Below are 13,028 nucleotides of genomic sequence, written 5' to 3' on the forward strand. Positions count from 1 at the left end.
GGAGCCTCAGATGATCGCCGGAAAAGTCCCATTTTGATGGATAGACCAACTCTAGCTCCTTCTTTGCCTGGCCTGCAGGCCTCTCCTTGCCCTTGATGTATGTCTGGGAGTCCTGAATTTTATCATTCATGCAGGCCTGCATGAATTATGCAGTGCAGAACCAAGGAGATGGTAACTAGACGGTTTTTTCTCCTTCTCCCTCATGAGGGGGGAGAATTGCTTAGCTGTTCCCCCCTTCACACAATCCCAGAAGGCTGTGGGAGCGACGCGGGTTTTGAAGTCAGGCGGACATGGTTTTGATGCCAGCTCTCTCACTTATTTGCTCTGTTGACCTTGGCCAAGCCATGTATTCTCTTTGAGCCTCAACCGCCTCATCTGTAAAATGGGGGCAATTCCAACCTTTAAAGATTGCTGGAACCCCCTCAGTGAAATCAAATGGGGAAAGCATCCAGCACAGGGCCTGTTATGGAGTATTTGTAAACACCCCTCCCATCTTCTTAAAATGAAAACTCCTCAATCTATGCTGAGCAACACCCAATTCAGGTTATTTGAATTTGCACAAGCCCACGGGAGCCTGCAGTGGTGCCCGGAAACGGCTGGTTTGAATTCTTCTCAGACAGTTAGGCTCTTTGTGTAATTCCATCTCTCTCTGATTATAGGGAGCTGCTAACAGCTCCCAGCTCGCTGCCTTTCTTCCTCGCCTGCATCTTTAATGCAGTGGAGCTTGGCCTAATTATCGGGGGGCGGGGGGAGGAAGGTAGCCTCTTTCAAACCAAGGAGAACTCTTCCACGCCCGCCTTTAAGCTGACGCCTGATGACATTTACTTCATTTTTTTTGTGAAGCCCCAGAACAAAGAGATAATGGGACTTCAGAGGCACTTGCAGCTGGTTCCGGGCTGTTCTTCCTCTGCCCCCAGAAGAGAGAGTTGCTGAACAGTTGCTCTGCTCGCCTCTCGCTCATAAAACCCCCAAGCCGCGGAGGTCAGGCCCCGTCTCAGCTAGCCTGGCAGTGAGGAGCTGGCTCTGTCAGAATGTGGGGCATGGGCCCTTGTGATCCTCGGGCCCCTGCGGTGGGGCCTAAGAGGGTTTCTGGGAAATGCATGGGGCCGGCACGGGATCCCTGGGGCTCCACCACGTGAGAAGCGGCAGGCCTCCCGCAGAACAGCAGAGAGATGGAAACTAGGATGTGATGTCAGACAAGATTGGGGTCAAAGCCCAGCTCTGTTCCTCGCTCGCTGAGGGACTTGGAAAAGTGATGGAGCCGTGTCACCTCTCAGGGTCTCTGTCTGCAAAGCAGGATCAGAGTGTCCCCTGCCTCACAGGTTGCATTGAGGATTCGTTCCGATACAGTGTGTGCAACATCCTTGGCACCAATGACACTCACACTGCACCAACCGCGCCCCTTGTTTTACGTGAAAGCTGTGCTTCTAGAAAGGGATGTGCAGCTCAGAGTTCTGAAAACAACCGAGCCGTTTTAACTGGGCCTCATGAACCTTTCAATAAATTTGACTGGGGCCACTTTTTTCTTTTAGTTTGTCTTTATTATATTAAAATCTACACATTCACTGTAGAAAAGTTTTACAAAAAAGTTGGGAATAAAAATTGCCTATAATCCTACTTCTTATCACTCAAGAGCTCTCCAGGGAAACAGAACCAGAAGGAGGTTAGGTAGGTGGAAAGACACACAGACAGAAGGATAGAATGTGTTTATATTTATTTAAGAAAGCTGGCAAGTCCAAAAGCTGTAGGGCAGACCAGCAGGCTGGCAGTGCAGGCAGGAGCTAATGCTGCCGTCTCAAGGCAGAAGTCCTTCTCTGAGAAACCTGTTTGGCTCTTAAGGCCTTCAACTGATTAGGTGAGGCTCACCCACTCCTTGGAAGGAAGTCTCCTTACAGTCAACTAACTGGGATATTTCCAAATGGGGTTATTTTAAAGGGAGTCGCTCCTACATCATTCCCTTGCAGCCTGCAGGTGCTCAGCACTGGGTGGGTTTTCCCTCTAAACCCCCAGGTGATGGGAGGAGAGGGCTACCCTGGTGCTGTGAGGAGAGGCAGGACAAACCTGGGCCCTTTGCTGCCCTCCCTCCCGTCAACCCTCCCTGGCATCTCTCAGCTCCCTGAATGGGGAGTTGCCATAGTTGAAAATGGGGAAGCGAGACCTAGGTGTGCTGACAAAGAAGCGGGGGTGATGTGGCCCAGCAGGAACATCCCCGTGACCTGGATTGCTGATGGATGCCCAGGTGGAGGAGAGCATTGAGCTGTCTAGCTCGTTAGTCTCCGTTTTGCTTCACTGTGTGATCTCGGGCAAGACTCTTGCCTTCTCTGGGCTCTTGTTTAAAAGTGCTTCTGTCAGAGATGGTTCTCCCAGCCTAGATCTGATGACCCGTTTCCCTCTGGCTCTGCAGATGGAAGTGCGGTCTTCCGAGGCTGCTTCCGCAGGCCCCACAACCTCTCCCTGGCCCTGCCCGTGACGGCCGCCATGCCAAACATGTCCGTGGACAAGTGTGTGGACCTCTGCACAGAGAAGGTGAGACGGGGGGCCCAGGGAGGGGCGGTGTGGAACGGCTGGAGGAACAGGATGCTGGGCTGGAGAGGGATCCTGTGATCCGTGACGTGGGAGAGGGGTGTGCCCGTGTCATCTGTCCCCGAGTAGGAGTTACACGGGTCAGTTTCTCTCGCAATAGTGAGGAATACTCGGGAATGAACTGGGCCTAAAAGCATGGCCTTCGGAAGGTAAAGGCAGGGATAGTCCCACCTTGGGACGGACTGAGTTCCCGTCACTGCTAAGAGAGACACCAAACCTACTCTGGTAAAACTCGCTGGACCCAGCCTTGTAGGAGCGACCTTGGCTTGTTATCAGGTTATTCCTGGGCCAGCTTCCGGGGGAAATTCGGCTGTCGGGTTTGAGTAGAAACAGACTGAACAATGGACAGTCCGTCCCCTGCCCTCCGAATCAGGTCGTCCTGCTCCCACTTCGCTGTCCCATAGAACAAACAAGGCCATTAGGAGCCGCTCTCCCAGCCAAGACTGTGGTCCGTACAGGTCCCAGGATCCTCTTCGGCCTGAAAGTGTGGATCTAGGCAGTTTTCCCCGAGGCGTGGGTTCTGTCTCACCGTCAGGCCAGGGACATGGACCGTGGCGGGTGACACGCCGTGAGAAAGGCATTTACTTCTCAGTTTTCTTTCCAGTTCCTCCAGGAGAAAGCTCATCTCAGTGCTGAAGTGTCTTGAACACGCTCTACCCTCAACTAATCTCCCTTCTGCAGGAAAAATGGAGCCGACAAGGGCTCAGTCTTGGCAGGCAGAAGGTCTTAGTGAGAACTTAATTACACTGTTGTGTGTGCATCGTATTTGCATTTATAGTATGGAAACCATGGAAGCCGTGGGAGTGGTACAAGCTTCCTTGGAAATTTAAGTCCCAAAAAGTGAGTGGACTGAAAGGAGACAAACAAACAAATAAATAAATAACAGGGAAACAACAGAAAATGGTCACCATTAAAGTGGCGGGTATGTTAATTAGCTTGATTGTGATGATTAATTCACCACGTATACATCATCTTAAAGACATACAATTTTTGTTTGTCAGTTATACCTCAGTAAAGCTGGAAGAATACCATAGTGCAGGAGGTGCACAGACGGGGCCACGTTGTAAAAGTGGGGTTCACTCATGAAGTTTCGGGATCCTCAGTTGGGGAGAGGGATGGAGACAGGAAGACTCGGCTGCTCCGTGTCCAGGGGTTTAGCAGAGTTCTTCCTCATCCTCTCCCTCTCCCTCCCCAGGAGTACCCGCTGGCAGCCCTTGCAGGCACCTCATGCCACTGTGGCTTCCCCACCACGCGATTCCCCCTGCACGAGAGAGAAGACGAACAGCTGTGTGCCCAGAAGTGCAGCGCGGAGGAGTTTGAGAGCTGCGGGACCCCCAGTTACTTCATCGTGTACCAGACGCAGGTGCAGGGTAAGCCAGGCCTCCCCTAGCGATCCTGCGTGTTCTCCCACGGCCTCCCTCCCAGAGGTGCCCGGGACAGTCCACTTCACACAGCCCATACTGTGCAGGCCAGAGGGCAGAGGCGGAGGCCGGAGAGTGGAGGGCAGGGGCAGGGCTGGTGATCTTGACCAGGCTTAGAGATCCTGGATGGGCCACAGAGGGAGGCCCAGGCAAGGGGGGTGGGTTCCAAGGACCCTCAACTCTATCCCTCATACTGCAAACCTCCTTGGTAGCTTTTTTCTTGAAATGGAGACTGTGGCATTGAGTGGGAACGCATCCGGGCTGGGAGGGGGAGGCCTGGGTCTCCAACACAGACCCACTGCATGATCTTACAGATGGGGAAACTGAGGCCCAGAAGAGGTTCCATCATGTGCACTGGGTCGAACGGCTAGGAAGTGGCAGGGGTGGGACTCACACCCAGGGTTCATCTGCCCCTGACCCCTGCTCATGCCCTGCTCTTTGCAGACAACCGCTGCATGGACAGAAGGTTCCTCCCAGCCAAGTCCAAGCAGCTCATCGCTCTGGCCAGCTTCCCAGGTGCCGGCAACACGTGGGCTCGCCACCTCATCGAGCTGGCCACCGGCTTCTACACCGGCAGCTACTACTTCGATGGTTCTCTCTACAACAAAGGTGAGGAGGCTGCCTGGGCTCCAAAGGGCACACTGGGAGGTCATGGGACTACCCTTCCTGAGCACCTACTGTGTGCTGCTCAGCTCAACCGAGCATGTTTATTGAGACCTACTATGTGCTTGGTACCTTCCCTTTGCTTAGATCACTGCAGACATTCCTTGAACACCTAATCTGTGCAGGTACCTCAACACAGACATTTACTGACCAGCAACTCTGAGCTGTGCACAGAGATCCAATAACTCTGTTCACTTTGGGGACATTGATTACCTACTGCTATTTGTCAGGGAATCCAAGATTGTCACAAATTGTAGAAGGGTCCTTGCGGATCATTTGGTTCATGGATCCAGAGTGGTTTCATCTCATGTGTCAGTTCCAGTGAATCCCTGCTTTAGGACGATGTGTTGAGAAGGATTCTGAGCTTCTGTTCTCCAGGAACAAAGTGCCTTAATCTAGTAGTGATGCCTGTTGAGGGTGTAGGAGGAGGAATGGCCTACTTGCCAGGTACAGACCTTCTGCGCACACCCCCCAAAGTATATAAATCACTTGTCACACACAGCACTGGGCCCATGGTAGACATTCAATAAATGCCAACAATTATTAGTATTAATAACGACATGAATATATGAGTAATAATGAGGGCCATGATGAAGGAGTGCCCTGGGTAGAGGAACATAAAGGAGAAGGATACCTAAGTCAGCCAGAGACCTTGCAAATCATTTTATCCCAAGTTCCCATCCCAGTGCCTCGCACATAGTAGGTGCTCAATAAACATGTAAGAGAATGAAGGCCTTCACAAGTGAATGTGTGAGACTCCCGCAGGGGCCCAGCAGGGGGCGGGGTGGGTTTCTTCTTGCCAACCCCCCTCACCTGCCACGTGTCCTCCTCCCCCCACCCCCGCGCCCCATGGCAAGGGTTTAAAGGTGAGCGGGACCACTGGCGCAGCGGGAGGACCATCTGCATCAAGACACACGAGAGCGGCCAGAAGGAGATCGAGGCCTTCGATGCCGCCATCCTGCTCATCCGCAACCCCTACAAGGCCCTCATGGCGGAGTTCAACCGCAAGTACGGCGGCCACATCGGCTTCGCTGCGCATGCGCACTGGAAGGGCAAAGGTATGGCTAGGGAGAGGAGGGGTGCAGAGGAGAGGGGTCCTGGGGTGCAGCGGGCAGTGCACCGGGCCAGCGCTGTCTCCTGCGAGGAGTCCAGGAGTGCCTCCTTGAGGGCATGCGTGAGACTCCAGACCTCAGCTTCTAGTGCTCTTCCCCCATCCCGCCCGTCTGCTAGCATCACCCTCTGGGAATTAGGCTGGGATGCTCCAGTGGTTAAGGACATGGCTGTGGAGCAAGACGCCCCTGGGTTCTAATCCCAGCTCCATCACTTCCTGGATAAGCTCCCCCACCGCCCTGAATTCAGATCATCCCATCTGTAGCATGAGGGCAGCTCTAGAAGTTTAACCCTGCAAGCCCCTCAGCAGATGTGACCCATGGTGCATTATGGAAACGGAGACCCTCAGGTTGACGTGATCTGATTGATGGGGGGAGGAGGAGGTTCAAGAGTCAGGAGACCCAAATCCAGACCAAGGTCAACGGCTAAGTGGCCCTGAGGTCGCCCATGAGGTCCTGAGGGGTCACTTTGATGAACAAGCCCAACAGCTCTGGGTTGGGAGGCTCAGAGAGGTTAAGTGTCTGGCCCCCAGGTCACACAGCTGGAAAGTGGCAGTGTTGGCCCCCCAACCACCACCGAACTTCATTAAGATGACCTGGGTTTGAGAGTCAACTCTGACGTTGTGAGAAGGTGGCTGCCGCGTGGACGATGTCTCAGTGTGGGGTGGGTGGCAGCCCAGGGTCGTGGTGAGAACGTTGAGGTCTGACCCAACGTCTGCCGTCTTGAGTACCCTTAACCTTACTGGGTCTCAAACGCCCCTATTAGTTAGCACCCGTAGCTCCATGGTGGGAAAGAGAATCACATCAATTCTCCCACAATTAACCCATTTTACAAATGGGACAAGCTACGTTCAGGGAGGCCAAGGAGACTTTTCAGGAAGTCCCGGGAGCTGGGGTTTGGATCCCAAGGCATCTTCCTCCAGGGCCCTTGCTCTTAACCACTGTGCTAATCCTCGGTGGTGGATTCAATGAAATGTCTGTGGTTAGGACTCACCCAGTTTAGAGCCCCTGTAAATGCAAGCTCTCCCCCCCTCCACGCCCCCCAGAATTCATCCAGGAACGAGGCTGTTCCAGCCGGAAGTCAGGAGGGATGCTTCCGGCTCCTCTCAGCCCTCCCCCGGCTCCCAGCTGCTCCGAAGCCCTGGTCCCTCCCGAGAGGACTGGAGCCTGGCAGGATGTAGCGGACTCGGCATCCACCAATCACACCCTCAATGTTGATGTTGTTGATTAAAACCCTGACCAACCGTGCCCTGGTTCCTGTTCACCCATCTGTCCCTCTCTCCGCCTTGCTTCCCCTCTCAGCGAGGGAATGAAAACTTGGACAGGTGGTGGCATTTGTTCTATTGTTCCCAGGAGCAAAGAGGCCTCTGAATTATTTATTTGCAGAACAATTGCAAGGGAGCACTCACCAGCCAGGGCCAGGCGGGAAAGTCTGCAGATGCAAATGGCAGGAGCCTGTCCCGGGAACAGACCCTCTGCTTGCCGAGCTGGAGGGGACCTGAGAGATCTGAGCCCTGTGGTCCTCAGCCCGGCTGCGCATCCGAACCCCCAGAGGAGTGTGGGAAAATCCGTGCTCAGGCTGCGCCCGGGCCGTGACTGCATTGCAACCCGGGCATCAGCATTTGTAAAGCTCCCAGCTGCTTCCAGTGTTCAGGCGGGACTGAGAACCCTGCCTCATCCTCTGTTTATTAATGGGGAAACTGAGGCCCAGAGAGAGGCGGGGGCCTGCCAAGGTCCTGCTGCCCAAGTGAAAAGGGGGGACTCCCTTGAGAAGCTCAGGGGGATGCAGGCACTTAGCCTTCATTATCTCATTTAAACCATCTAATGTCCGAGGAGGTAAGAAAGGCGCCATAATCACCCTTCATTTCATAGGTGAGACACCATCGCAGGAAGGGAGGAAGTCATGTGGCCGAGGCCCCTGGTGTAGACTGAGCTGGGTGCTGACCAGCTACCAGGCTCTTTCTCACCCGGGGCATTGCTGACCTGGCGCCCAGAGCTTCTCCTCTCCTGGCATAGGCCAGTGTCTCGGGTTCAGACCATTTTAAAGGGGCCGCCTTGCCTCTTTTTCCTCATTCAGGACAGCTGGGAGCTTTAAAAAGAGAGAAGGGATGGTTAGGATTGGCTAAGCCTGGAAGCTTCGGGGGGTGAGAGAGTGGGGGGTTTCAGCACACACATCTCATGTTGGGGTTCTGGGGTCCCCATATGAGTCTGGAATTGAGGGGGAACCTTCCCCTCCCAAGCCTGACTCAGGTCCTCCAGAGCTCTGGCCCCGAGCCTTCCCCAAAGAACCAAGCCCCACAGCCCACACCCACCCTCTCTCTCATTTGGGTTTGCATCTGGCACTTGGGTTTGAGACCCTCACTTTTGGGCCCGGCACCAGCCATGTCAGGATCCCTTGGGAGTCCGTTAGAACAGCAGGTTCTGCCCCTGGCCTGCTGAGTCAGAATTCCGGAGAGGCCCGGCCACCACCTGTGTTTCAGCGACCCCTCCCGGTGTTTCCGACGCGCCCTCCGGTTTTCCAGCCGCTGCTTCACATCCTTGCGGCTCCAACAGTGGCCTGTCAGCCAGTGGCATCGACTTCACTGGGGTTTTTGGAAAAGCAAATCTCAACCCCTCTCCCACGCCCAGTCTTACTGGATCCAAATCTGCATTTTAATGAGAAGCTTCATGCGCACTTGAAAGTTTGAGAGTCTCTGCTTTAGGATGCCCTCAGCTTGAGTGTGAGGGTCACCTCCCTCAGGGCAGAGGTCACCCCGCTGTTGAGCGTGTCCATCCCACCCGGCCTGTGTCCCCTCCGGGTTAGAGCTGGGTTGAGGCTCCTATAATGCCCCCCCCCCAGTTGGTTCCATAACATTAATTTTACGGTGTCCCTGGAGTGGGTCCAAAGCAAAGTTTTATGTGCTGTGATTACACAAGGTGAATTGTCCTGAGTCTGCTTAATGAAACAGGGCCTGTGCTTAATGATTCCGCGGGGAACTGAGTCCAGTGAAGCTATTAATCAGGCTCCGTTCCTCCCATCCACAGGAAGGGGGAGCCGCGTGGCCAGGCCCACGTGCGCAACAGTTCCGGCACAGCCAGCCCCCGTGACCAGTGGTCCGTGGCTCAGTGAGCCTCCGTTGCCCAGTTTGAAGGCAGCAATCCATTGCTGGAAACCCTGAGCTAATCAAGGCTTTTGTTTTTTATTTTTATCCTTCTCCTTTCTAACGAAGTAGCTTTAAGTGAGGGATCTGTGCCATGGGGGCGGATACAGCTGCTGCCCAGACTGCCTGGATATCACATGTGGTCTTGGGGGAAAGCTCTGACCTAAATGATGGGGCCTGGGGGGCACCTCAGAGGTGCTGGGGGCCAACATTTCTCTCCTGTATCCCAGGCCCTGAGCCAGGGCCTTGGTAAATCTCACTCCATTTCATCTGCACAGCATCTAGGACGCAGGTCCAGCACAGTCACCGTTTCACAGATGGGTAAACTGAGGCTCAAGGACATCAACTAATGTCCAAGGTCACACACACAGCTAACGTGGAGAGGAGCTAGGTTTTGAACGCAGGCAGTCTGACTGCGAAGTCGTCATAGACAGCATCGGGAGAGAAGAGCGCCTGAGCTGAAAAGATGAGGAGCTCAAAGGGTTTGCCAGGAGGGCAGGAGCCAGGCTCAGCCTAGGGTGGATGTGGGTTCGAATCCTGCCTTGGATACACTGTGTGGCTTCGTGCTTTGAGCTTCCGCTCTCTCCCCTGTGTGTAAAATGGGGCTAATACTATTAATTCCTCCTCTTCAGGCTCCTTGTGGGCACTGCATGAGGCAATGCCTGCACATTGCCCAACACAGCCCTGACTCACAGTGGGTGCTTAGGCCACACACGTTCGCGTCCCACGGAGGTGTGCAACCAACAAGGAGGCCAACCCGCTGCGGGACCTGGCCACCACGCCCCTCCCTTTTCCTTGAGGACCACTTCCAGCGACCGCTTGCGATGGTCAGAGTGGCCAGGCCCGGAGTCGGGATCTCTATGTCCCTGGTGACTGAGTGCTGTCTCCATCCCCAGGGGCGTCTGCCACGGGAGCGGCAGTTGTCCTGAATCACCGGGGATGCTGGGAGGTGACTCGGGAGCGGGGAAATTCTAAAAAAAAAAAAAAATAGTGAAACAGACTATGTTCATGCTAAATTTTCTCTAATCACCCAGATACATCTGGTCTCAACCCATTATAACAGTGTAGGCCCAATTAGCCAGATACATTGTAAATAATCTATTTTAGGGATAAAGAATATCCTTCTCACCAGCATAAATACTTCCCCAGCAGTCAGGGTGTGCTAGCAGGAGCTCTGGGGGAGCGGGAGCCCCACCACAGGGCCTGGTGTCTTCTACAGACAAAAAGGAGTCCTTTATCACAACTCGGGCGGGCGGCTGGGAATTTCAGTTCCTCTCAAGAACTATTTATTGAGCTCCTGCTGGGTGGGAGGCAGCGGGAGAATGTAGGGGTGAGGCTGCTGGTGCCTTCGAAATAACAAAAGAGCAAGATCAGAACCTGGAATCAGCCAGGCCTGGTCTGGATGGTGCTCCCTGGCCGCGTGGCCTTGGGCAAATCACTTCACCTCTCTGGGCCTCAGTTTACCCAATGGTGATAGTGAAGAGTAGTCCTTTCTTTCCAGGGTAGTCGTCAGGATGCACTGAGATCACGGGGACCCATCACCCGGCAAGGGGTGCAGATTTAGTTATTAAGAACCATCTGGGCTCCCCAGCGGGGCATAGGAGACTCACTGACAATCCTTCAATAAACATTTCCTTCTGGAGGGAGCACCTGGCATTGTCCTCGTGGAAAGCAGTGGGTCTGGCTTCAGGGTTTCGGAGAGCCTGCCCCGTGATTCTCCAGCTGGGGCTGGCCTCCCTTCCTGTCCCGGCCTCCCTTCCTGTCCCAGCCTCCTCCTGGGCTGGCCTCCCTTCCTCTGTCCCAGCATCCTCCTGGGCTGGCCTCCCTCCCTCTGTCCCAGCATCCTCCTGGGCTGGCCTCCCTTCCTCTGTCTCAGCCTCCTCCTGGCTGGCCTCCCTTCCCCCCTCCCCAGCATCAAGTCAGACGATCCCCAAAATACCTTCCCAATTTTGGTGACAGTCCATCCTGTCCTTTTACAAACCTAGCAAGGGGAGTGTGGAGATCTACCAGGAGTTGAGGTGTTCTCACTGCTGTGAGTGACAGCGACCACTCGGACCCGGGTCCCGGGAGCCACTCCGCCCTCTGACTCGCCCTCCCTCCTCTCCACAGAGTGGCCCGAGTTCGTGAGGAACTACGCCCCGTGGTGGGCCACGCACACGCTGGACTGGCTCAAGTTCGGCAAGAAGGTGCTGGTGGTGCACTTCGAGGACCTGAAGCAGGACCTGTTCGTGCAGCTGGGCCGGATGGTCCGCCTGCTGGGCGTGGCCGTCCGCGAGGACCGGCTGCTGTGCGTGGAGAGCCAGAAGGACGGCAACTTCAAGCGCTCGGGGCTGCGCAAGCTGGAGTACGACCCCTACACGGCGGACATGAGGAGGACCATCCAGGCCTACATCAAGCTGGTGGACGCGGCCCTGAAGGGGCGGAACCTCACGGGCGTGCCCGACGACTACTACCCCAGATGATGGGCCCACCGGGAGGGGCCTCGAGACCCCTGGGGACCCCGCCCACCCGTCTGGCCCCTTTTTGGTCTGGGGACAGCCCCCTCGGCTGCTGCTGGCCTTCAGCGCGTTTCCTGCGTGACACAGGAGCCTCAGGGGACAGCCACCTGCTCACAGCCCTTCACAGCCCAGGAGGCCCCTGATCAGGGAGCCCCAGCCACACAGGCTTCTGTCTCCCACGGCCCTGCCCCCACCACTCTGGTTCTCCCCGTGGGAGGGCGGGCTCCTGCGTGTCCCGGAGACTCGGGTGCCTCCCACGGTGCTGAGGACCTGGGTGCTGGGAAAGGTGCCCCCGGCGCTCCGCCCCCCGGGGCTGGGCTCTCGCGGGCTCTTCTCTCCACCAAACAGCAGCGAGCGGCCCCGGGTTCACCAGGCCACTTGGGTGGGAGAAGGGTTGTGGAGGTTTCTCTCTGGCGTCCCGTTTCTGACACTCCAGGTGGGTGGGGGAGCCCCAGTGCTCGCAGGAGGTTCACCGGCACCACCAGGTGGGGCCCTGCATCACCAGCCCACCCCCAGGTCACACTGCTCCTGAGACGGAGCTAAGGTCAAATTCTGCCCTTTCCTCCCCCACTGGGCCCAGGAGGTGACCTGGGGATCCCTGGTCCCACGTCCAGGGTTCTCCGGGCACCAACAGTTAGCCCAGCAGATGGCCGAGGGCCCGGGCAGACTCTGAGTGAAAAGGGGAGCCCCGTCACAGTCCTCCACCGCGGGTGCGGCACATGGAGCTCACACTGCCTCTGACCCCCGCCGCCGGGGCCTGCGCTCTCCAGTGAGAGAGCAAGGGTGCTCCCGGCCAGGCGGGGCCAGACCCAAAAGAGACCCAGCTCCCTTCCCGCACCATCGGCCTCCCGTGATCACAGTCCCAAAGGGGTGGCTTCCCGCTCCACTCGAGGCCTTTGAGGAATGAAGCGAATGCGATGGCTCTTCACTTCCACACAGACGCCGCTCCCCGAAGCTGAGACATCAAACCAAAGGATTCCTGGGGACCCCGTGTCCCCAATCCTCGATCTTCGAAAGCATGGATCCAGGATCCCTCCGCTTCCCCACCTTGGAGACCAGCGGCTTCCCACCTGAGCTCCTGCACCGCCCCCATCACGTAGATGCAAAAGCCATAGGTCACAGCTCTTCACTGTTCTGTCCGGAGCACCCCCTCCCCAGCAGCCCCCCTGAAGCCTTGGGGTGCAAGGACAGACTCACTCCCAAATAGCCAGGAGGCCATGGAGAAGGCGAGCGTAAAGAGATATATTTTTTTAAGAGGAATATGACTAATACATTCTGCCCCCTGGAAGCTGGCCATGCAAAGCCAAGGGGCCAGGGGCTCAGACCTGCGATTCTTGCCCTGAGCCCCTCCCCTGTCGGCTGTGGACGACCCCAGGGCCCCCCCACCCCAGGGGCTCTGAATGTATTTTGTACCGCGTTTCTTTCCCCCAGGCTCATGTCTAGTCTTTGGGGAAGCCTCCCCCCGCTTCCACCCACAGGCCAGCTCGCTCTGGGAGCCTCTGGGTCATGGCCTGGGCCAGCTCTTGGCCGGCGGTCACCTCGGGCCACGGGCCTCTGTCTGAAGATTCCTCAGGTCAACACCATCATTAAAAGTGAGTTTTGTTGAGAATTCCA

At 56.0% G+C, this 13,028-nt stretch overlaps 1 protein-coding gene across 6 annotated transcripts in view; it reads left to right on the forward strand.

Moving 5' to 3' along the window:
- Positions 1–13,028, forward strand: part of WSCD2 (WSC domain containing 2) — a 68,468-nt gene extending 55,440 nt beyond the window's left edge. For 5 of the 6 annotated variants that reach the window (XM_036354137.1, XM_036354135.1, XM_036354134.1 and 2 more), the window contains 5 exons: positions 2,405–2,526; positions 3,779–3,953; positions 4,449–4,613; positions 5,525–5,725; positions 11,026–13,028. In XM_036354137.1, coding sequence (XP_036210030.1) covers positions 2,405–2,526; positions 3,779–3,953; positions 4,449–4,613; positions 5,525–5,725; positions 11,026–11,378 — 1,016 coding nt within the window. In that variant the 3' untranslated portion in view covers positions 11,379–13,028. Of the gene's footprint in view, positions 1–2,404; positions 2,527–3,778; positions 3,954–4,448; positions 4,614–5,524; positions 5,726–6,822; positions 7,025–11,025 lie in introns of those variants that run through there. The other variant, XM_036354138.1, reaches the window with a different exon arrangement.

Source organism: Myotis myotis, unplaced genomic scaffold (genome assembly GCF_014108235.1).
Source record: "Myotis myotis isolate mMyoMyo1 unplaced genomic scaffold, mMyoMyo1.p scaffold_m19_p_20, whole genome shotgun sequence".
NCBI lineage: Eukaryota > Metazoa > Chordata > Mammalia > Chiroptera > Vespertilionidae > Myotis > Myotis myotis.